Source organism: Balaenoptera musculus, chromosome 2 (assembly GCF_009873245.2).
Source record: "Balaenoptera musculus isolate JJ_BM4_2016_0621 chromosome 2, mBalMus1.pri.v3, whole genome shotgun sequence".
NCBI classification, from domain to species: Eukaryota; Metazoa; Chordata; class Mammalia; order Artiodactyla; family Balaenopteridae; genus Balaenoptera; species Balaenoptera musculus.
In genome coordinates, this window is record NC_045786.1 from 108,191,718 (window position 1) to 108,217,508 (window position 25,791).

The 25,791-nt window shown below is 33.6% G+C and overlaps 1 protein-coding gene across 4 annotated transcripts in view; it reads left to right on the forward strand.

Annotated features, from left to right (window-relative positions):
- G2E3 (G2/M-phase specific E3 ubiquitin protein ligase) overlaps positions 1-25,082 on the forward strand; it is a 57,255-nt gene extending 32,173 nt beyond the window's left edge. For 3 of the 4 annotated variants that reach the window (XM_036842678.1, XM_036842675.1, XM_036842676.1), the window contains 9 exons: positions 86-192; positions 881-997; positions 3,906-4,030; positions 4,137-4,266; positions 5,202-5,509; positions 7,344-7,525; positions 10,959-11,131; positions 19,526-19,716; positions 20,586-25,082. In XM_036842678.1, coding sequence (XP_036698573.1) covers positions 86-192; positions 881-997; positions 3,906-4,030; positions 4,137-4,266; positions 5,202-5,509; positions 7,344-7,525; positions 10,959-11,131; positions 19,526-19,716; positions 20,586-20,842 — 1,590 coding nt within the window. In that variant the 3' untranslated portion in view covers positions 20,843-25,082. The remainder of the gene's footprint in view (positions 1-85; positions 193-880; positions 998-3,905; positions 4,031-4,136; positions 4,267-5,201; positions 5,510-7,343; positions 7,526-10,958; positions 11,132-19,525; positions 19,717-20,585) is intronic. The other variant, XM_036842674.1, reaches the window with a different exon arrangement.
- Positions 25,083-25,791: the final 709 nt, after the last annotated feature.

Genomic DNA, 25,791 nt, shown 5'->3' on the forward strand with positions numbered 1-25,791 from the left:
AGCACACACGTTCTATTAGCTATATAATTCATAACCTGATAACCTGTTAAATTATTAATCATATATTTTCTATTTTCCACTATAGGTTCAAGCAATAAATGCAGGAGTGTTTTTCTTTAGGTGCACAATATGCAATAATAGTGATATATTTCAGGAAGAGATGTTGAGAATGGGAATTCATATTCCTGAAAAGTGAGTAACATTTAGCCTTTTGATGAAAAGAGGTTTTAAATATAGGATTTAATAACAATGGAAATAATCATTTATGTCTGATTAATGACTCATGGACAAGCAGCCATTTCAAATAGGGAAATGTAAAACCATCCCCGCCACCTTTCCTCCTCCCCAGATTGCTAGTTCTTGAGAACCAGGTACTGTGACTTAAACGTCTCATTAGTTGTTTATAGTCTCTTAATAATTGTACACCTCACTTGTGTACAATATTGATTGATTGATTGATACACAAGTATAATAGGCTTCAAAATGGTATGTATAAATTATTTGAGAGAATCGAGATGTGGTTTAAAATGTATAAGAAGAATTTTCTTAATACTTAAAGGTGAGGAATCCAGAAATATGGTACTAAACTTGAAATTCAAAAAATTGGAAGTAAAATATTAGGAAAAATGTAAGTTTCAGAAAATTTCTACTTAATTTTTCATTTAGCATTTAAAATTCACTGTGAGACTAATTAACTGTAGGATAAAATGACACTAAGGGATTTATATCTTGAAGTGAATGATTAATCCTAAAAAGAACAAGTTTTATCCTTGTTCCTAAGTTTTTATTTTTAGAAGAGTTTTTATTTTTAGATTCATTATCAGTCCTTTTATGTAACATTTTAGGCCAAAGTATATTTTATATCTTGCTTCATTTACAGAGATGCATCTTGGGAATTAGAGGAAAATGCTTATCAAGAGCTTCTGCAGCACTATGAGCATTGTGATGTCCGAAGATGTCGTTGCAAAGAAGGGCGAGACTATAATGTGCCTGACAGGTATATGGGGAAGTTCAGTTGTGCTTAGTGTCCTTTTTTAAACCTTCAGCTTGAGAAAGTAGGTTTTCTAGTTACTGAAATGTACTTTTGCTCTTAGGATGTTTGAAATTTTAACTTGAGATGAGGTATATTTATTAAGTGTATATTTACATCTGTTTACAGAGAAATTATTGCAGTTGGCATAACTGTAACTTTTGTGGTGTGTTTTCATGAGGCTCTGTTTTCTAGAGCTCTACTGTGGTAGCCAGTAACCACAGGTGGCTGCTGAGCACTTTAAATGTGGCTATTCCAAATTGAGAGGTGTCGTAAGTGTAAAATACACACCAAAGACTAATGTGTGTCTGAGTTTACTAGGACTGCCATAACAAAATACCACAAACCGGGTGGCTTAAACAACAGAAATTTTTCTTCTCAGAATCCTAGAGGCTAGACATCCAAGATAAAGACATCGGCAGGTTTGATTTCTTTTGAAGCCTCTCTCCTTGGCTTGCACATGGCTCCCTTCCAGCTGTGTCCTTCTGTCTGTGCCTTAATCTTTTTTTCTTATTAGGATACCAGTCATATTGGATTAGGACCCACGCATATGGCCTCATTTTATCTTAATTATCCCTTTAAAGGCCCTATCTCCAACTACAGTCACATTATGAAGTACTGGGTGTTAGGTCTTCAACATATGAATTCTGGGCGTGACAGAATTCAGCCCGTAACAGTAAGAAAAAAAGACCTTAAAGTATCTTGTTAATAATTTTTTAAATTGATTACATGCCAAACAAAATGACTATGTTTTGGAAATACTCAAATTTATTTCACCTGTTTCTTTTACCTTTTTAAATCTGGTTACTAGGAAAGTTTAAATTACATATATGATTTACATTATATTTCTATTGGAAGACACTGTTCTAGAGGTTAAGAAACTAGATTAATCTATCAGTGTTTGTTTTGGATCACTATAAAAAGGACTTGGCATTTGAAATTTATTGATTACTCTTTTGTAGTATCCGTAGACATTGGCTATAATGTTAACAATCGTTTTTTGCCTTCTCTGTACACTATACTGTGTGGGGTATTAGAAATCAAGAGTATCTTTATTTTTTAAGATGCAGGATAAAAAGTAACAAATCTAATTTTGTTGAAATTTTTATAGGAAATTTTGATAAATTTTTATCCCTGTTATATAGTCTTAATGAATATGACAAACTGAAACTTAAAGTGCAGAGCAGAATATTGGGAGCCTTATCTCTTATGGAAAGTGATTTGGCTAGGTGAGGTACTACTTATTTTGGAAGACTCAGCTGAAGTCTTGTAAGCTTTGGAAAGTTTCCCCTAAGAAACTCTTACTATTCCTGATTCCCTGTTCTGGGCTGGGTTTTCCCTTCATTGTGCTTGTTACAATAGAGTTGACATTGTTTAAATTTGTCTTTGCCATTAGACTAAAGATTCATTAAGGGTGGAGGTCTCATTGAAGATGTCAAGTAATGTGTATTCTTGCCTAAGTTACTTGATCTGGTGACCCTGATTATTCATCTGTAAACACATAAAAATACCCTGCTCAAGTGTTGTGCTGAGGTAGAGATGAGATTAATGTATATAAATGTGCTTTGTAGACAGTAAAGCACTTTAGAGTTCTAAGAAGCAATATATTCATTAATAATGATATTTTCTAAATTCATTTTAGGTTATTTTGATTAACTAATATACATATTTCTTGTATACCTCTGGTCACCTAATCATTTGCTACCAAACTCCCTTTTCTTTCTGGCAGCTACTTTGCCTTTTCTCCTAGGACACGGAGTCCTGCTATCTGAATGCTTTCTTTGCAGTCTCACTCCCTCTCATCCTAGTGATAGGAAGGTAATTTTGCTGAAAGGCAGCATGGTGGAGTGGTTAGGAGCATGGGTCTGAAGCCAGGTAAACTGGATTGGAAGCCTCACTCTGAGACTTACTAGCAGTGTGAACTTGTTTGGGCAAGCAATTTACCCCTCTATGCTTTGGTTTCCTCTTCTTCAAAATGGAGGTAACCTTCTGAAATTTTCCAACCTTCTGAAATTTTTCCAACCTTCTGAAACTTTACATGTAAAGAGTGAGAACTGGGCCTGATGTATAAGCACTCGTTAGCTGTCATCTTTCTTTCTCTTCATCATCAGTTGGCAGAACTGTCTGGGGAAGAGAGGGAGACACATAGAGGACATACCCCTACACACCCATACCCACACAGAGGGAGATTCACCCACACCTACCAGAGGTGAAGTTATGCAACTAAGTCTCTTATCACCCACATATCCACACACTCAGGGAGTATATCCATTTCTGTACAGACGGATGTATTCATAACCAAACAAAGAGGAGGCTGCACGCTATAACCCACACCCGTACAGAAAATGTGAATGCTGACTGGCACGTGTCACACAACACAGTGGGGAAACATTGGGAGTGGGGGATTGAGGGGAAAAGATGAGAGAGAATATGAATGCAGGTCAGGTAGTAAGTCTGGATCCTGTTGAGCTGCACAGTACTTGGGGTGTCTGAGCAAGCTTGTTACAGGAAATAATTCCTCACCTTGAATGGGAAAGATAGTATTTTAGGTAAGATAATGTACTTACTGAATGCTTCTTCCATTTCAGACATACTTTGGGTATATGTGCATGTACATGCTGATATTTAGTTTAGGTATTTTAAGATAGAGCATATTTAAAGAAGGAAGTTACCAACATAATAAATGAAATGGGGAAAAAAACTACTTTAGGAAAAAGTAATGCAGTATCAAAGCAAATAATTTATTTTCCTTCCTTGGGTAAAAGGGTTGGTTGTGTGTGTGAGGTGGCCAGTGAGGTGTGCAGTGGTGCTGATGGTCGGAATTAGACTAAGTTAATACCACATGTAAATAATCTGCTTCTCTTTATGTCCCCAGCAAATGGGAAATAAAGCGCTGTCAGTGTTGTGGTTCTCGCGGAACACATTTAGCCTGTTCCTCACTACAATCATGGGAACAAAATTGGGAATGTTTGGAATGTAGAGGTATTCTTTACAATTCAGGTAATATTTTGTCATTTTGAATAAAGATGTTTTTATTTAAATGCATATTATTAAAAAGTTTCTACCTATATTCCTGTTATACTAACGTTGGGTTTTAAATCTGTAGGTGATTTCCAAAAAGCCAAAAAACACACATTACCCAACACTAATGTGGGAATAACTGATTGTTTGTTGGAGGAATCCTCACCTAAATTACCCAGACAGTCTCCTGGAGCCCAGCGTAAAGATCTGCTGAGGTGTGTATTTTGAATTGGAGAAAAATATAAAACTCTTGTTTTGAGAAAATTATAACAGGAAGTAGCTATATACACTTAGAGTATTAGCTGTTCTCAGAGTAGTTTGGAAGGGTATTTTTCAAACTGCAGTCCCTAATCTGATGTAGAAGGATGATCCATGGACATTGCCCCTAACAGGATTATTTTGAGTACATTAATTCCAATTACAGATGGAGAAACTGAGGCAGGGAACAATTGAGTTAGCCCAGATAATTGTCTGGAGGTCTTGTTAGGACACTGGTTGCCTGGCCTCATGCTCAGAGGTTCTGATTCTGTGTATCTGCTGCGGGGCTTAAGAAGCTGCATTTCTAACAAGCTTCCAGGCGCGGCAGCTGCTGCTGTCGCTGGTCTGGGGCCACGCTTTGAGAATTAATAGTATAAACTGAAAAGTACTATTTAAAGGAGTGTGAGTTCTGTTTAAAATATGTGACCTCTTAAAAATATAGTTCTCTCATACAGTAAGCAGAGATTACATTTGCTCTAGTTTTAAAGGATCTGGTGAAAATGAAATAAGATGCAGTTAAAAGCAGAAACTAACACACCATTGTAAAGCAATTATACTCCAATAAAGATGTTAGGAAAAAAAAAAAAAGATGCAGTTAAGCAAGTATGTCCAGAGAGGTAAGAGTTTGAACTTTTGACTCTTATACCTAAATCCAGTGAATTGTATAACGTTAGGTGATTTTAATTTGGTAGAAGATTGGATAGAGGGAATCAAGAATTTAGAACTAAGGTTATCAAATAACTTTTTGGTTCCACTGGCGGCCATTGTTTGCTTTTGGGTGGGAGTTGGGGAAGAACTTCTTTCTATTCTTTTTTTATTTGGCTGTGTAACTGCTGTGACACGTAAAGTACTTTAGAGTACTTACCTCTATGTTTAAATTCATGTTTTATAGGCAAGGCAGCAAATTTAGAAGAGATATTTCGACTCTAATAATAGAGCTAGGATTCCAAATTAAAAAAAAAACTAAAAGATTATTTATCAACAAAGCCAATATCTGGAATAGTGCCTTAGATGGATTCAGAAATCAAAACTTTAATCCTTCATATACAATTGAAATAGCATATGTTAATGAAAATGATCATTTTGGAAAAGAGCAGCCTGGATCAAAGCAAGAATTCCTAAGTCTCTTAATGCAGCAACTTGAGAACTCACCATTGTTTGAAGGGTCCTTGTCAAAGAACTTGTCTCTCAATTCTCAAGGTAACTATTTTCTTTATTATTGTACATACTGAATACACCATGTGTTAAGAAAGAGATAGCAGGTTAGAATCGATACTCAATACCTGTGGTCAAAATGTATAATCACTTTGTTACTAAAATAATGATAGAATCACAGAAAAGGGGGTAAGTGATGTTTTTTAAAATAAATTTTGTAGTGAAACATTTTTTATTTTAGAATATCCTTAATTTCTTTATGACAATATCCTCCTTAAAGTGATTCCATAATTAAGTATAACTTCTTAAAAATGTACTTTATTTTAATTTTAATTCATTTGAATAGAGTGGCCAAATGGGATGAATGAGTTTTTGAGCTCTTCTTGTTCATATATTTGAAATTTGCAGTTGGCATGTTTCTTCACAACCTAGGATTTGTATAACATATTTTTTGGTTCACATATAACAGATTTTTAGCATACTTTTGCTTTCAAGAGGTTTTTTTTTTTATTTAACGGAATTATGTATATGGTACTTTTCTGTCTTTACTTCTGGTAAGGAATTAATGTGGTTAAAACAGGCATCTCAAAACACTGGTTAATTCTAGCATTCTTTTTTTAGGAGCTTTTATAACCGCTTTTGCTGTAATAGGAATTTGAGAGAGAGTGAGAAGACATATCATCCCATTTGACTTCCTTCTATGTTTTCTTTAGAACTTCCTCACCATTGCCTGAAGTATCATTGAAATAATTGAGAAACTACCAAGGATCATTAGTACTATGTATAGTACACACAGTTTAATTCTATACTCCCTTTAAAAAAAAACAAAAACGCTCCAAGTAATCAGTATGTTAACTCATGGCAGTTTTGGTACAGTGGAGAGAGTACATGGAATTTAAGTCACAAAATCTGAGTTCAGTTTGTACACATCTACTTCAGTAGCTTTATTTCCCTAGATTAATTGCATAGCCTCTCTGGATCTCAGTTTCTTCATCTGTAAGATGTGACTACTAATATGTAGTATATAAGGTTATTGTTGAGGAGATTTTATTATTATTTCAGGTATTGTTAATGTTACTTATTAATAAATTACTTTGAATTTTTAGAAAAAATAAAGGAAAATTTACATGATATCTTTTGACTTATCAAAGTAGCTAAAACATTTTAAATGACACATTGAAAAATATTGTGATGATACTGTAAGATAGCATATAGTGTTGAGAGTTAATTTGTATCATTTTGTATATCAACAACCTTAAAATTGTTCATATCCTTTGAACCACTAATACCGTATATAGGAATCTATCCTAATATTCGAAGATATATAAACAAGAATGTGTAAATAGATGTTGACTGTAACATTGTGTCTCATGTAGTTGAAACTGGGCTAGCCAGTAATAAGGGGATGGTTTACATTGCAGCACATCTGTAAATTAGTTTGAATGCATTCATTAACTGTATATTTGAATAATTTCAAGTATATTTTAAAAATTTACAATACGGTAAGTGGAAAAAGACAGAAGCCAAACTATTTATGTATATATTTATATGCACATGAGACATATTATAAATACACCGAAGTGTGTACACTGGTTATTATGGTGGTAGGATTATAGGTGATTTTATAAAAAGATTTTCTGTATTTACATATTTTTCTACAATAGATTGTTACTTTGAATTCAGAAAAAAAATTTGTAAAATTGTATATTTTAGTTGAAATTTATATTTTATACATTATTATACCTTCTATGAATTAGGTTATTTTACATTTGTCTAATGCTTGGATTTTTTAATTTTTAATTTATTATACATGTATTAATTACATATGATGGTTATATAATAATGAAGTGTATTTGATATATTTTATCTGTATTTACAGCTCTGAAAGAGAATCTTTACTATGAAGCTGGCAAAATGCTTGCCATTTCTTTGGTTCATGGTGGTCCTTCACCTGGTTTCTTTTCTAAAACCTTGTTTAACTGCCTTGTTTATGGACCAGAAAGTACCCAACCAATTTTAGACGACGTCTCAGACTTTGATGTGGCACAGATTATAATCAGGGTAAGAAATGTACCTGTCTGTTCAGATGTAGACTATGTTCTAGGTGTATTTGAATATAAATGATGGATCTGCAATAGAATAATACTCTTTGTGGAGTAGTTAAGAGGTGTCAATATTTTTGTTTACCAACAAAATTAACAACCATTTAAGAGACAGATGTAAAGGGCAGGCAGCTAGAGATCAAAGTGCCATGTTTAATGTTGATAAAATCAATTGGATAATGTGACTTAGATCTGTGGTCAGAATGGCTTGCTAACACTCCTCAGAACTAGATGGATTTATCTGCCCTGCCAGGGACAACATAAGGCAGGTTCCTTGTTGCATGCTCAAGAGCAGATGAAAGTGCACTTTCCTGTCGTCAGTGGAGCTGAAGAAAGGATGGTTACCAGCAGAAAATTTATCCTTCCTCCTACAGGGAGATATGAGTGATGGGTGGAGAGAAAGACCAGGCTGAATTTCTTCTCTGTGGAAACAGTTGGGGAGACTCAGTGTTCCTCCCCTCAAAATAGTTACCATTTATTAAGCCCTGTACTACACATGTTATCTGTACAAACTCAGTTTACTTATCATAATATCCTATAAGTAACATTGCCCATGTGTTACTGATTTAGAAAGTAATGAAACAGTTGAGAAAATGAAATCCAATTCAACTTTTCTTCCCTTAACTTGTCCCATACTTAAGCCTACTCTATCCATTGTCTCAGTTAATAGGCAGTATAGTTAAATGGTTAAAAACAAATGCTCAGAAGTCAGATTTTACTTTGAAATAACTGATATAAGCTATGTGACCTTGGGCATGTTGGGTTAATCTTGTTAAGCCTCAAGTTTCTAAACCAGAAAGTAAGAAACCTCGAAATGTGTTATTTTAATAATTCTATGTATTTTGCCCAAGACTCCTCATTCTAAAATGGTATTTTAAACTGACCCTTTAACCCTTCAATTTAGTTTTTCTTTTCTCCTCTTTACCAGAAAAAATGTACTTTAACTTCATTGTCTCCACTTCCTCTTTCCTACTCATTTAACTTGCAGTCAGACTTCTGTTCCCACCACTACTCTTCTGAGTTAGCTAGTTCATTGCTGATATGCAGGGATCTAAATCTCCACATGCAAAGGCCTTTCTTTCCTAATTCCTCATCTCCTCTGACTTCTGCAATCACCACTGTATTTGAATTCATCTCTATTGTTTTCTATAATATCTACTCCCTCCTACTTTCGACTACTACTGTCTTTTTTGATGCTTCTTCTTCCTACCCCTAAAACTTAGGTAATTTTCAGTGTTGTCTTAACAGTCCTCCTTCTATACTATTTGGAAAGAGTTTTCTCATCTATAACCTTTCTGATGATTTCCAGACCTGTATTTTTGAGCCCCTAGATGTTTATATCCAGATAAGATCTGGGTCTTCCTACCAAACTGAGCACAGCATGTTTAGGACGGAACTAATTTTTTTCCCAGAATTTGGTTTTTTGCCTGATTTTCCTTTTCTTTTCAAGAGATTTCTTATTTCCAAGTTATTCTGGAGACAGGGTTGTTTTCATTCTTCCATACTCCATTTATCAGTTTGTGTCAAGTCATCTGTCTCTAACAGTGGCCTTTCCTTCTTATTTCTAGTATGCTTACTATACCAAACTCAGGTTATATCTAAGTTTAAACAATTAAGATATTATTCTAATCATCTTCTTCAGTATGATTCTTTCACCTGATTCTCTATTGAATGGAGTTCGAGTTCTTCATTAGGGCACTTAGAGCTCTCCTCATGGCTTTACTAACTCCAGTTTTTGTACTCCTAGCCAGTGTTCTTTCACTGATTTAGTCAACAGATATATCTACAAGGTGCTATGTACCCCATACGGTTTTTTGTTTGTTTTTATTATTTATTTGGTTCTGCCAGGTCTTAGTTGTGGCAGGCGGGCTCCTTGGTTGCAGCCGGTGGGCTCCTTAGTTGTGGCATGGGAACTCTTAGTTGCGACATGCATGTGGGATCTAGTTCCCTGACCAGGGATCAAACCCGGGCCCCCTGCATTGGGAACGCGGAATCTTAACTACTGTGCCACCAGGGAACTCCCTGTATCCCATACTGTTTTATCACTGAAGATAAAGTAGTGAACCAAACAAAGCCCCTGCCTTCTTGGAATTTACATATTAGAGGAACGACAAGGTAAATAAATATATAATATACTGTCATGTAGCAAAATATATTATAAAAATAGAACAGAATAAGAGGAAGGATATCTTTTCCAAGATAATGCTTGGGGTATAGTAAGTTAAAGCATAGGCTAAGCTTCTGTAACAAAGAGACCCAAAAGACAATGGCTCAAAAAAGGCAGATATTTATTTTTTTCTAAAATCTAGATTTTAGATTAGGGCTCGGTAAACTATAGCTGTAGGCCAAGTCTTGCCTGCTGCCTTTTTAAAGTTTTATTGGAACACAAACACACCCATTTGTTATGAGTCTGTGACTGCTTTTACACTACAGTTGTGGAGTTTAGTAGTTGTGACAAGCACCATATGGCCCACAAAGCATAAAATGCTATCTGGCCTTTACAGAAATGGCTCCTGTTTTAGAGGTACAATTGTGATACACCAAGTCACCCAGAGAATTGGATTCCTTCCTCTTGTTTTGTAACCATTTAGGATATTGTCTTCACAGCTGAAGTTTGCTGTACAGGGAGAAAGTGGAAGTAGAGTGCAGGAAAATTTGACACATTTTCACTCATGTCCCATTGGACAGCTCTTAGTCACATAAGGCCACACTAGCTTTAAGGAAAGTTTGGCCATATGCCCAGCTAAAACTTAGGGTGATGGGTTTGGGAGGATGAGAACATATACCCAACTATTAGAGTGTGAAGGTTGTTTGAACAAGGGTAGTCAGGAAAAACTTCTGAGATCACAGGAGAGATCTGAAATAATTGAGGGAATCATGTAAATACCTGGAAGAAGAGTTTTTTGGAGGAAAGAAATACCAAGGAGATTTTCCATTCAAATGGACTTTGACTGCCTTCTAATTTTATCTTTCTCCCTCTGTAACTTTGTTCAAGAGCTAACCTATGTGGAAGTGTCTGGCACATAAATGGTTAAGTATATCTTTGTTTATGCTGTTCCCTCAAATACTCTTGAGTGTATCCATTTTTTTGTCTCAGCTATTCTTTCTTTCATGAAATCTCTGCAGGTCCTCTTTCTTGCCTCTCTAGTGCTATGTAACTGTTCTATGTCAGTTACCGCCTTTTATGGAAGTAATTTCCTATATTAAAGTGGCATTATAGTCTAGATTTCTTGAAACCTAGGTTTTGGCAGAAATATACAGTATTTATTAAACTGGATTATCAGACATTTATTCTAGGAAAGTAATTGAGTATAAAGTAATGTGTCATTTGAAATGTAAATATCTTTCACAAGTAAATGAGTCAACTGGGTGTATTTTCTTCTTCATTACAGATAAATACTGCAGCAACTATGACTGACTTAAACTCTTTAATAAATGAATATTATAACTACCTAGAGCTTATTGGATGCCTAAGACTTATAACATCATTAAGTGATAAATATATGTTGGCAAAAGACATACTTGTTTATCATGTAATTAAGAGAGTCCAAGCACCTTTTGAAAGGTAAGTTGTTCATATGTTAAGGATTCTCTCAAATTACACGTTTAAAGTGGTTAATTGTCTTACAATGTGAGATATATTTGATAAAATGTAAATGCTATTTTAAACTAGTGCTTTAAAACTAACCTCTTAAGGATGAATACTGTTCTTACCATTCTACACAGAATTGCTTAAATGTATACTGCTTAGGTAGGAAAAGTAATCGTTATCTCAATTTATAATTAATTTTTCTAAATAAAAATTATTTTTATGTCCTCACACGCTATTTTTTTAATAGTGGGAAATCTAAAATATATATGAAAGTAGGCAGAGTGATACACCATGTAATCACCACCCAGATCTAACAGTTATCAACCAACCGGTGGCCAGTCTCGTTTAGCTAGCCTTCCCTTGTTATTGACTCGTTTTATTTTCAAACAAATTTTAAAATTTCAGTATCATTAATCTATGTATTTAATGTATTCAAAACTGTTATAGTTGCTATCCTTACTGAAGTTCAGAATGTCTCATCTTTAACCAGTATTAACCTCTTTATGTTGTTTCTTTTGAGTTCTTTTGATGTTGACCCTTAATGGTCTTTGATAGCCTTCTTGCTATATGGTATGACAAGGTGTTTCATGCTCCTTTTGTACATTCTGACCTAATGAGCTTTGTTTCTTTGAATGGGAAATGGTATTTCAAATCCACAATCTGGATGCTAGGGATGCTTGTTTTTGCCATGTTGGTCATAGTTTCTAGGCCTTCTCAGTGGACTAAAAGAAGAAATATAGAGGTTTTTTGTTGGGTTTTTTTTTTTATTTTTTTAAGGTAAAATACATCATGGGTTTCTACTGATACTTCAGATTCACTACTACAAGATTTTTGACTTTTTCTTTGTCCCATGTTCATAATCCCAGTTCTCAAAGACATTGGTGAATTAGAGTATAAAGTAATTCCTTGATTTATTCCACATTTCGTAAATAGTAGTCACAGAATAATAATGCCAACATTATCATCAGTAACATAACATTATTAAAAATAGGTTAAACTTGTTTTTCTAATTCTTTTTGTTCTAGGGCTATGCAGTCAAATTACTGTGTTTTAAAGTCATTTGGCATAGTTATTTTCTTTGTTGTATATTACTAACTGGGTATACATTTTATTTTCATTTTTTATCTTATTTTTTCTTTTTACTGACTTTTATTAAAGTTTGATTTTATTTTAAAATTATATAAAATGTTTGCATGATTCCAAAGTCAAATCTATAATGAAAGTACATTGAAAGAACTCAGCTCTGTCATACAAATTATATTAAGATAAGTATAGCTTTCATCCTTATCACATCTACCTTCCATCCCCTATGAAGTAATTATTTTAGTGGCTTTTACTGTTTATCCTTCCATTATTTTTTTTAAATGATAGCAGATAAATATATGAGTATATGTGTGTGTGTATATTCATTTCTTTTATTAGATAAATAGTAACATACCATCCACCCTTTTTCCTCCTCATTTTTTACTTGACAGTATATAGTCCTCATTCTTTTTTTAGAGCTCTACAGAACTTTAGCACTCTTCCAAATTAAAATTTAATATGACATCGTAAGTTTAAACAGTTGTAAAGGATATAATTTCCAATACATATATTATTTTAATAAATTTATTTATTTATTTATTTTTGGCTGCATTGGGTCCTCATTGCTGTGCGCGGGCTTTCTCTAGTTGCAGCAAGCGAGGGCTACTCTTCGTTGCAGTGTGTGGGCCTGTCATTGCGGTGGCTTCTCTTGTTGTGGAGCATGGGCTCTAGGCGTGCGGGCCTCAGCAGTTGTGGCGCACAGACTCAGCAGTTGTGGCTCGCAGGCTCTAGAACACAGGCTCAGCAGTTGTAGCACACAGGCCCAGCTACTCCACGGCAATGTGGGATCTTCCCAGACCAGGGCTCAAACCCATGTCCCCTGCATTGGCAGGTGGACTCTTAACCACTGAGCCACCAGGGAAGCCCTCCAATGTATTTTTAATACTGCAATTAAAGTAACAGTGTTACATAACTGTTTAAAATATACCCAAGTGTCTTCTGACTATAAGACTCTTACATAGCAAAATTTTCTTACAGTTAGAATTACCATTCATAATTATGATTAATACACAGAATAATCCAAATATACTATAAATTTTGATACAGTTATTTAAAAACTTATTTGAAATGTATCTCTTAATGACATAGATGTACAAAATATTTTTTCCCAAGGAATTCATATGTCTACAGATGTATTTTTTCTCATTGCTAAGTTAGATAATTCATTGCTGTTTGTTTATTTTGTGTGTGTGTGTGTTTATAGGTATGAGTAGTCTAGTTGTCAGGAAAGGCTTCCCTATCTGTATAAGTGGTGTTTAAATTAAACCCTGATTTATAAACAGGAGTTAGGCAGATCAAGATGAAGAGGGCAAGAGAAAAGAAGCTGAAGACTGATCCCTCCTTTTATGTGAAAGATAAATCATACAGCAAAAAACAATGTTTTAAATATATCTGAGCTCAAGAGTCCTGTAGATGTCAGAAATAACAAGGAAATCAAAAGCCATAGTACCTCTTTATTCCTCCCCTGCAACTAGGTTCATCATGGGGTAGGAGGGCGAAGTTGTGGGGGAAGTGAGAGTAGCATCGACATATATACACTACCGAATGTAAAATAGTTGGCTGGTGGGAAGCTGCAGCATAGTACAGGGAGATTGGCTCAGTGCTTTGAGATGACCTAGAGGGGTGGGTTAGGGAGGATGGGAGGGAGGCTCAAGAGGGAGGGGATATGGGGACATGTGTATGCATATGGCTGATTCGCTTTGTTGTGCAACAGAAACTAACACAGTATTGTGAAGTAATTATACTCCAATAAAGATCTATTAAAAAAAAAAAAAGCCATAGTACCCTAAATGTCATATGAAATCAGAACCCTCAGTTTGCCCCAAACTTGGGTTTGGCATTCTGAATGGACCCCCCAGTCCGAACCAAAGACATTAACAAAGTAATCGGTCTTAGGATTCATAGTACTTATAGAGTGCCAGGCAAAAGCAAATACATAACAATGTTTAGGGAAATTTCTACATCTGAGCCTGATGGGAATGCTAAAGTTACATTGCTAAAGAAGAGGAGGTTCCAATAAAAGACAAAACACAACCATCCTAAACAGCAAGTATTGGGAATAGCACATCAAGGATTTAAATAACAGGACAAACTGAGACATAAAAAGTGTTATTACAGTGATTTAAAAGAAAAATAAACCCCAAACATAAAATGTGAAATGAATCAAATAGTGCTTCTAAGTTGAAAAATGATCATAGACTTCCAGTTGTGGATAACATGGAATAGACACTCTTCTCTCTATTCTTCCTGATAAGTACAGTTAAAAACCCTGAACAGTGTTTATAAAACAAACTTAAGAAGACTTTTGAAAGGTAGAGAGATGAAAGCAGACCAGCTGGGGATCTCAGCAAGGACACAGTGGAGAGAAGTCTGGACATTCTTATTTGAAGGAAAACTAAACGATCTGTCACCAGCAGATCTACCCTAAAAGAATGCCTATGGGAATTTTTTGAAATAGAAAGCAAATTATTAAAGGTGAAATCTTGGAACATCAGGAAGGAAGAAAGAATAATTAAAAGAATAAAAGCATGTTTCCTTCTCCTCTTGTGTCTACTAAATTATGTTTGACGGTTGAGGCAAAAATTACAACATTCTCTAATGTGGTTCACAATGTATATAAAAGAAATACTTAGGAAATTATAAACAGCAAAAGGCAAAGGGACATGAAGGGAAGTAATGTTTCTATAGTTGAACTGATAAAATGTTGGCAGCAGTAAATTATTACATTTTTTAAAAAATCTGCTCATAGAGATACACTCAAAACACTGTAGATAAAGATGGAATCTAAAAAAATATTCAAGCAGCCAACAGGAAAACAAGGAAAATGAAACAGAAACAAAAATGATCATGGAAATGAAACTTGGTGGTTGTTAAATGCTAGGCCATTGAAGAGAAAAGAGAGAAAAAGACTGAAACAAGAAATGTCATGAAAGTTAGAATAAGAGCACCCACATATATATTTGACAAAAGAGACGGAGGCTGGGCAATATTATAGAAAATGCTGCTTGAGAAGTTCTTCAGGTTCACAGGGTTTAACACGCTGAAGTGTAGTGTACTTTGTGATGAAATAGTGTTCTGAGCAAAAAGACATTACTGTAAAAATGAGCATCAATTATACTGGACGCCTTTTTTTCAGTGACATCAACGTTAAAAACAGACAGCCAAGATAGTAACTTCACAGAGCTAGTTACGTTATCATTCAAGAGAGAGGAGGAAATAAAGACATTTTGAGACAGATTTACTTCTCTCCTGGAGAGATTAATAAAGTACCTACTTAAGGAAGAAAGAAATTGAACCCAGAAGGAAAAAGTAAGATACAAGCACCAGGAGTAAGCAAAGAAATGAAAAAACCTGAATAAATAAAAACAAGCATTGGCCATTTAAAAGACAACTAAATTTTGGTAAGAAATGGTTAAAATAATTAAAATACTAGCTAAAGGTTCATCTGTAAGAAGAGAATGGACATTGTATTTATTGTTTTAAGGAACTTGTATTCTTGAGGTAGTAGTGGGGAAGCATTAATTACCTTTAGATTGTTAAGCCAAGTATATATATTTTAAGGGAAAACTCTAAACAGGAACAGAGTGTGTAACTTCCAAACCAGTTTGATGGGGGTGGGGGTAGAAATAAAGAAAACATATTTAATCATACAGTGAACAGAAAAAGAGGGATGAAAACAAGCAAGGAAAAACACATGTTCAAAGAAAACATAAGACAGAAAACATATAGGTAATTATATTACATGTAAATAGCTTAGATTCATATTAAAAAAACAGAGGATCTTAAATTGCATTGCAAATAAATGACTTTAAAGCAAAAAAAGAGAGAAGGAAATTCTAATAATCTTTTTAAAAAGCCTTGTCCTTAAATGACCCTAATAGTGTTAAAAAGAACAAATTCTTTAGGATTCAGCAGTCTTGAATCTATTTGTACCTAGCAACATGGCCTCAAAATTTACTAACAATTCTGAGGACTGTTTATAAAAGGAAGCAAGGCAGGTAGAACATCAAAAAAAAAATCTTGCTTTAGTGCACTCCACTAATAGATTAAAAGAGAAAAATCAAACAATCTTCATACAGTTATACATGCAAAAAAAGCAATTGCTACATTTAAACATTTATACATAATTTTAAACTAACAATTTGAAATATCCTTATAAAGATTATCTAGTAAAGATTCAGCAAACATTATCCTTAATGAAGTGTGATAGACATTCCTCTTAAGGCCATGACAAGCCTGGGATACATATAATTACCCCCTTCATTTCTACAATATGCAGGAGGTCCTAGTAGAGCAGCAAGACTAAATGAATAAGTGAATGTTATTAAGGATTGGAAGAATTAAAATTATCATTGGTAGTCTACATGACTGTCCAACTAAAATAATCTTAGAACTTCTTCTGTAAAGAGTGTAGCAAGGTTACAAGAGGTAAAGGACTCTAACAGGGAGGTGTGCAAGTGAGAAGGAATGGTAAAGAAAGTTGTTAATTTTAGAGTAACTAAACACTGTTTGTACAAAAAATTAATGTTTACTTTGGGAATTTATGATACAAGGTGGAACAAAATGTTTAAGTAGCATAGGAAGAGAGAGCTACCAGAATTGCAAGTGTTCTAAGGTCTTTGTATTGTTCAGGAAGAGGGTAAATACCTGATTCACTTTAGATTTCAAATATGCCAATTAAAATTTTGAGGTAACCATTTAAAAAATAAGAACTAGTATAACTTTTTAAATAGAAGGTAAATTGGAATTTTTTTTAAAAAATACAAAAATTGGCAGGAAGGAATAAAAAATTTTTTTGTAATTCAGTACAGTTGCCCAAAATAAAGTGACAGAACTAGTTTCCTAAATGTAGTAATAACTATTACTATATGACAATTAGAAAAAATTACTCTCAAAAAAGCAAATTGCAGAAAAATAAGTATACAGTATGGTACCATTATTGGAAAGTTTCAAAACAAGCAAACCAATATTAGTTATTTTTTAGGGATACATATAGAGTGAAACTAAAATGAAATGCAGGCTATAGTAAAAATTTCAGAATAGGTAAATAGCAGTTTCAGATAGTTTTCTTTGTAAAAGGAGAGAAGGGAAACTGATGAATGGGCAGATTTAGTTGAGTGAATAGAATGTTTTCTTAAAAATAATCTGAGCAAATATAAAATGTTGATGTCTTTCAAAATCAAGTTACAGTCGTGGTTTTCTGTTATTTCCTGGATTTTTATATAAGCTTGAAATATTTCATTTTAATTAAAAGTAAAATTATAAAGGTGAACTTAAGTTTGGCTGAAATTTGCTTCAAAGGTAGGTGTAAGGTGAAAGTTAAAAGCAAGCAAGAAAGGCAGCAATTGTATTGTGGAGGACCTTAAAAGCCATGTTAAGGAGTTTGGACTTTATTTCATGTGAAGAGTGTGTATTATTAGTTTTCTATGGCAGTTGTAAAAAATTATCACAAACTGAGTGGCTTAAAACAACAGAAATTTATTCTCCCATAGTTTTGGAGGCTAGAAGTCCAAAGTCTTGGTGTTGGCAGGGCTTCATTCTTTCTGGGAATTTAGGAAGAGAATCCATTCTTTGCTTCTTTTAGCTTCTGGTGGCTTGTGGTTGCATAACTCCAATCTCTGAATCTATATCACATGGCCTTTTCCTCTCTGTGTATCTTTTATAAAGACAGTTGTCATTGGACTTAGGGTGAGCCCAGATAACCTAGGTAGAATGATTTCAAGATCGTTAACTTAATTACATCTGCCTGGACCCTTTTTCCAACTAAGATCACATTCACAGGTTCCAGGGAATAGGATGTGGACATATGTTTTGGGGGCCTCCATCCAACATACCTAAGGATGAATGACAGTACGGGGGTTTACATGGAAAATCAACTTGGAAGCTTACACACCTGGTACAACAACAGTTCCACTGGTATATGGAGAACTGAGCAGATAAAAGGGATTTCAAAAAAGGAAATTCATAGGATTTGTAATTAGGAGTGGCAGAGGGAAGAGTTAAGAATGACTTTCAGATTTAGCTACACTAATAGGATGAATAATGGAGGCATTTGTTGTCACTTACGGTTCTGATTTTGGTAGTAAGGTAATTAGCTTTCTTTTGGACTTAATAAGTTTGGGTGCTTGGAATATGTGGTACCCAGTAGTCTGTTGGGTATATATTCTGGGCTGGAAATAATAGATTTTATAGTTAATGAACATAAACCTGCTTAAATAAAGCCATGGGATATGGTAAGAAAAAAGAGAAATTTGCCTTGTTACAGATCCATGAGGGATAAACAGTAACATTTAAGGCAAAGCAAAGAAAGAAGAAGCTTTGTAAGAGACTCGGAAAGTCTGGCCAGAGATATAAGGGGAAACCAGGAGACTGGTCCCATACGTCATTCATGCACTTAGGGCAGTTATTCCTGAGATGTAGAAAGGAGTGGAGGGAAAGTGAATAGGAAATTTAAAAAAGGAGACAGTAAATGTAGGTAAGTCTTTCACATAGGTTGTCTCAAAGGAAAGCAGATGGGATTGAGTGAATTTTTTCCCTTATTCAAAAATGGGAAAGATAGGCATATTTTTGTGCTCTTGAGGAAGAGCTAATAGAAGGGAAGAGGAGTCAGTGTAGCAGGGTACCTGAGGAGGTGGATAGGGAATCCAGAGCCACAGTTAGGGCTTAGTCAGTCTGGTAGGCAAAAATGGTATCTTCTTCATTCTTTGCTTATTAGTGAGAATGTGCATTTTTAAAAATTCATTTGTTACTTGTATTTTCTTAATAATGCATTCATATTTTGTACTTCCTATTGAGTTCTTGTAGAAAAATGATTTGTATTTTTGTTATAGTAGAGAAATTAGTGCTCTATCATGTATCAGTGTTTTCCCACTTTGTTTTGTCTTTGTTAATTTCTTTTTAGCAATACATAAGTTTTAAATTTTTATGTGGCTCAAGTTTATGATTCTTTTTCTTTGCAGTCTTTCATTTTATACTAACTAGCTTTGAAGTGTAAAATTTTAGATATCTACTTTTTTCCTCTTAATAAAAAATTGTTAGCTTAATTTTAAAACTATTCCATAAAGCCAAACAATGTAGGCATGTAAAATATTCATTTTATATTAATACATTTGCTTGTTATTGATTTGAAAATATCATATCACATAAAGTGTATCCATAGTTTTCTGTGTTTTTCCTTTTTTTTTTCTGTCTTTTTCACACATATATGCGATAGTAAATTAGCTAGAAATGTTCATTCCAAACATATGTGTATGAATGTTGGCTCATTATTTTTCTTCTCTTAAGTTTTAAACAGGGTCTGAAAACTCTTGGTGTTTTGGAGAAAATTCAGACTTATCCAGAAGCATTTTGTAACATCTTCTGTCATAAACCTGAGAATCTTTCCACAAAAATTCTTAGTGATCTTTTTACAGTACACACATTATCTGACGTACAGGCTTTGGGGTTTTGGAACAGTTACTTACAGGCTGTTGAGGGTATGTTGATGTTTTATTTTTATTTAACTGTCTTAGAAACTTTGTTTTGGGGTATTTATTTCTTTGAGTTTTGCTTTTTATAGTAAGACTTTAACTACTTATTTACAAAACTTGTTTCAAAACAAGTTTATATGACTGAGTTGAAAGTGATAGGAAAGGTTACATAATAAAGTTATATTTTTCGGTTGTTTTCCTCTAGGTAATTTGAAGTGAGAGGCATTCTTCCTAGAAAACTTTAAATATACGGGTGATTGCCACAGCACAGGATAGTCTCAAAGCTAGTCATTTACTTCACCTTTTTAAATTTTAAGTTAAATTGAATTATTCCTCATCCATTGGTCAGCATGGTAATGATATTCATCATCAAGCCTTAGCAATGTAAATTCATTCTGTTTAATATGGTATAAAACAATTTAACTTTTAGTTGAAAATTTTTTAGCTAGGTTGTTTGGGTGTTTTATACCATCTTAGTTTTTCCTTTGTTGAAATAGTTTATCAAATAGCAATGATCTAGAAGTGGTTTAAAATTGTTTGTAGGATCATATCCCCGAAAGATGGAGGTTCAAAACCTACTGAACCTCTTGGACTATATGATAATTTTATATTAAGGAAGACATTTAAATATACAGTGAGTAGCTCAACCAAATGATTGTATGAGTCCTACTTTGAAATTCAAATAAACATGTATTCAGTATACCATTTTCCTATTACTACACTTAGTGATTTAGTTTGCCTCTTATGCATCTACTGTTAATGTGTGTGTCTCTGCCTTTCAACATGTCTAGTCTAGTTGGGGAAGAGTCTATGATGGTAGCAATATATAACATGGATTTTTTTTTCTTTTTTTCCTTTTTTGGTATTCTTTTCAGATGGTAAATCTACAGTAACAATGGAAGACATTCTTATTTTTGCTACTGGTTGCAGTTCCATTCCACCTGCTGGATTTAAACCCACTCCATCAATTGAGTGCCTTCATATGGATTTTCCTGTTGGAAACAAGTGTAATAACTGCTTAGCTCTTCCTATCACCAGTACATATAAAGAATTTCAAGAAAATATGGACTTTGCCATAAAAAACACTCTAAGATTAGAAAAGGAAGAAAATTCTCACTTCATTGGACATTAACTGTTTTGAACAAAGAGACGCTTCTTTAAAAGCTGCTGTTGATACTTTTTGTTTCAGAAATCTGTCCATCATCACTTTTGAGCAAACTTGGCCCAATAAAATATATGATATGAACATAAAGGAATATTTTGGCTACTTAAGCTAAAAAGTTTTTTGTTAAGGTGTACCAGTCAGAGTTGATACTTTTCTATTTTCTTAATATACATGCTTCATAAACCTCAATATAAATACTTTTAGAATGGCTGTACAGACTTTCAAGTATAGTGGCATGCTATATATAAGAAGAAAACTTGTACTCACTGTTTTTGTAAATTGGGATTAGCTATAGGATGCCACAGTGATTTTTCTAGTTTTATGCAATTTTCAAATTATTACTTATTTTATTTTAAAGCATTAAATAGGAAAGCTAAATGATAAATCTTGTTATATAAATCAAAGGCATATATTTTGGGGTATGTGTTATATGTATCCTTTTCTAGGATGGCACTAAATTCGTTGTTAAAAATGTTTTTAGATTATTAAGTTATGTTAAAATAGATCCACACTGCAATTAGATTATGCCTAAGGGGAAGTATTATATTAAAAAGCAGAATTGCACAAATATTCTAGAATCTATGGACATTCCATAGTCTTAAAACACTTCTTAGGTGGATTAAAATACAGTTGAAAATCCCCAAGTAAGTGTCTTCTTTAAAGCCTTTGGCTTTAATCATAGGAATTTTTTTTTTTCCTGTATCCCATGTGTGGCATTAGACCACATTATGTCTGATCCACATTTTAGGTTATCTGAATAGAATGATCTCTGTGGATTGCCATTTGGTAGGTTTGGCTATTTGACAGTTATTTATTATCAAGATGGTTGTATGAAAGGTAAGCTGGCACCATTGCATTATATAGTTATCTTCTTTGCTTTTGAAAGATACCTGTTATATAAACAATGTAGAAATGTGTAAGAAAGAATTACAAATAGAATGAAAAACCCACTCTAATCTCAACCATGCAGAATTAACTGTTATCCTTCTATAAACTCTTCCATTTCCTTTCTTTTTTAACTTTATTAATGCTACTAAACGTCAAAGAATACCTAGAAGTAACAAGGGATTATGTAATAACAATTTGAAGATACCTAATCCCGTAGTTGTGTCACCATATTTGTACTCTTGCAAAAGAAGAAACTGGAAAAGTCTAATGTCCCTAATCTGTTACTGAATATAAATGGGTTTTTCACCAGAATAAATTGTATGAGAGGTAAAATGCTTGATTTTAAGCACATTTTTCTTGCTACATAAAGCAGGTATCAGCCATCATATTCTCATCCTCTCTAAGAAGCATCCTTAAATTATTGATATTTTTAAAGACAAATGACAGGATTGGTTTGATACTGGTAATAAATCTCTTATTAATACCAAAGGAAAACTAAAACATAATCCTAGTATAATTTTGTTACATTTTCTAACAGACCCCGTAAATTAAAGTTTAACTTGAAGGTTTTAAAACATTAAACAAGGCATTTCTTTGTCTTGTGTTGAATTCTGTTAAATTATCAAAAGTAATTAAAGGATCAATTATCAAAAAAGGTTTAACCTCACCATACAGCTTTTATTCCAAATGTGTTGATAAACTGGATATTTTATTTCTTAACCGACCTAGTTTTTATAAAATTTTAAAAGCCATTAAACCAATACAAACCAGAAAACCTAATTAAAGCTATTTTCTGGTTATCTGTAGTTTGAATTCATTTAATTACAGTGGTAATTAAAGCTGTTAAAGCTCACATGCTTTTTGGGTGGGGAGGGCTGGTGGGGAGGCAGTGTGCTTGGGTTGGCTACAATTAAAAACAGTGTTTCAATTCTTTTATGTGTAGACAGGGCCTTAGGGATAAGATGATGTAAATTACTTAGTATATTCACATTTTAAAGTGAAGTGTAAATATTCATATTGCAAAATATTTTCTGGCTTTAAGGATGTTCCATCAGTATGATTTTAGATTAATCTTTACAGTCAAGATATGTCAGAGAAACCTGTAGGTTATTTTCTGCATTGTTACTATGTCAAATGGTTGGTATTATGTTTGTTCTTTTTCTGTTCATTGTTATAGCCAATGCATAGTTCCTACTGACAGATTTTAAAAAGGAATTATGCTATAAACCTTTATAAATGTGTATATGTATTTCTTAAATATTTCAATGGTCTAAATGCCATATATTTCAAGCTTGTTTTCTGTTACTCTCATTATCAAGAAAAAGCATAAATTCGCCTTGTATGCATCTACTGTTAATGGTCTTAGGTTAGTTTTATACTCATTTTTTTTAAACAATTTTAAATTTTTTGGTGTGAGAACTGCATCTGAAGGCATTTTATACAATTCTCTACTATTCTTGTACTTAGTCATTTTACTATTTTAGTATTTAAGGTAAAGATTCTTTAAAATATCTCATCAGAAACTAGCTCATGACTTTATACTTTGTAATATTTAATTTCCATATTATAAATTAGTCATTATTTGTTTGGGTCAAGTAAAAAGCTTTCATTTGATTACTAACTTGAGAATTTACTTTGGCTTCTGCTTTATTCCAAACTTCTTATAATTTTTCCCCTAATTATATGGAAGCTCTTGGAACTTTTGTACTCAATGCTAAATGTGCAGTAAAGGAGAATGTGATATAATAGGTAAGTTTTCTCGGTGACTTTGCCTTTTACATTCAGTCATTATAAGAAAATGATTAGAACAAGATTCTATTTATAAATGTGTAATTCTTATATATAGTGCTTATCACAGCTTTGTTGCTAATTTTACAATAAGCTATTAAACTAGGTTTATGCTGTAAGTGATGCAATGTAAAGCATAAAAACACATTGATGGATTACTTGAATGTGTATTACGTATAGTTTAGGAAAATTTGGATTGCTTTGAAGAAATCCTATTTTCAAGTTCTCATTTTGACTGTTATCTTTTCAAATTGCCAAACATATTCCAATGTCTACTGTATGCCAGGTATTATGTTAGGTGATAGTTTATGTCAGCCTAGTTTCCCTTTTTTTAAAAGACTTCAGATACAACAAAAAAAATGACACTTATAATGAAGTTTTCTAAATAAATGTGTTTCTGCTACTAAATGTGAAGTGCTTATATAAACTAAATCAAGTAACTTGTTAGGATTTAACAAGGTTAAGATTCTGACAATACTGTGTGGATAATAGATCCTTTCCCCATTTGAGAGATCCTGCAAGCAGTTATTGGCTGACACCTAGGAACCTCTCTTGAATGAGCTGTCCTGAGGTATTCTCTGTTAAAACTATCCCCTAATGTAAAATAATAGTTTGCCAGAATAATTATATTATTTTAGCCAAAAATCTGGATAGGTAGAGTCAGTTAAACGGCTAAAAAAATTAGGTTAACTAACACTCTAACAGCCATAGTTTAATCCTTTCCTTATTCTAATAACACATTACAAATACCTTACTCAGTCTTAGCATTACAGGGACTGTTTGTTTACTGCCACTGTTCTGTGGGACATATATTTCCTATACATTTGTTTGCCCACACTATGTGCACTCCTTGGTCAGGACAGTTTTTATCATTTCAAATGTATATACTGTACACAAATGTTAAACATGCCTTAGTGTTCTGTGTCATATGAGTCATATATTTTGGGAGGTCTATGCTGGAGCTCTGAAATGGTTAGATAGATTTGCATTTGAAAGTAGAAGTAACCAAATGAACAAGATTGGGCTCTCCGATGTTGACAGTGGGAAAGCCTGTTTATTTTATATTCCATGAAGACAAAAAATTAAGTAGAACTTTCCCATAGGGCAGGAACTGTCATCTCTGTTTAAATGCAACACACCTAGTTCATTGGTGATTCCACTTTTTTTTATTCCACCTATAGGAAGCAGTAAAAAATCAGCTATAAGATGAGTATGGTCTGAGGATCTAATATATAACGTGACTGTAGTTAACTGTACTGTATAATTGAAATATGCTAAGAGAGTAGAATGCAAAAGTTTTCACCAAAAAATATATATATATATATGTGTGTGTGAGATGATAGATGTGGTAAATAACTAAGTGGGGGGAATTCTTTCACAATGTATACATATATATCATATCATCACAATGTACGTTTCAGATATGTTGCCAGATTTATCAATTATACCCTCAAAAAAGGTGAAAAAAATTTACACAAGGAAAAAAAAAGAATGTAGGTCCAGTTCTAGGGTGTTCCCTAATGGCATTAAGAATGAGATCACCTGTCTTTAAGTTTCATAAAAATAAACTTTTGTGTTTTGTTTAAAAAATTTGCTCTTTATGTAATTGTTGGGGTAACTTAATTTCTCATAAATTCAAAAAGTTAAGTTTTCAGACCAGTTTTTGAGGCACAGGGTCTATAATTTCATTTCAGAATTTGGTGAAGCTTCAGAATGAACATATTCAATAACTAATGCAGTATCCTAAGTGAACTCTGTTGACCATATGGAAAATGAGTTGTGTCCATTTTTGACATCCAGTAAAAAAATCTATGGATTAAATTAGAAATTATTAATATTGGATACATTTTGTCATCACATGACTTTGTGTACATTAAGACACCTGCACTATCCACTTACACCCTCTGCCAAAGTAATGTTTTGTGATTTTGCAGTTACTAAAAGGAGGAAAATACGAACTGCCATTTTGCGCCTTCCTGGCTTCTGTGTCCATGCAGGCAAAACAACCCCATGCAGCTAGACCATTATGCCTAACAGATGAGATTAAGAAATCTGCCTGATTAGAGCAATGCTCCGAAGCCGCCTGTTTCCCAGAAAAGGAGCAAACGGGAGACCCCTCCTGCTGCACTGGGGAAACAGAAGGGAGCTAGCATTTAAGTGCCAATTTTGTTCCAGGAGCTTCATTTACTTTAGTCCTGTGATCCTGAAGCTCCTAGATTATTATCACCACAAGAGATCTG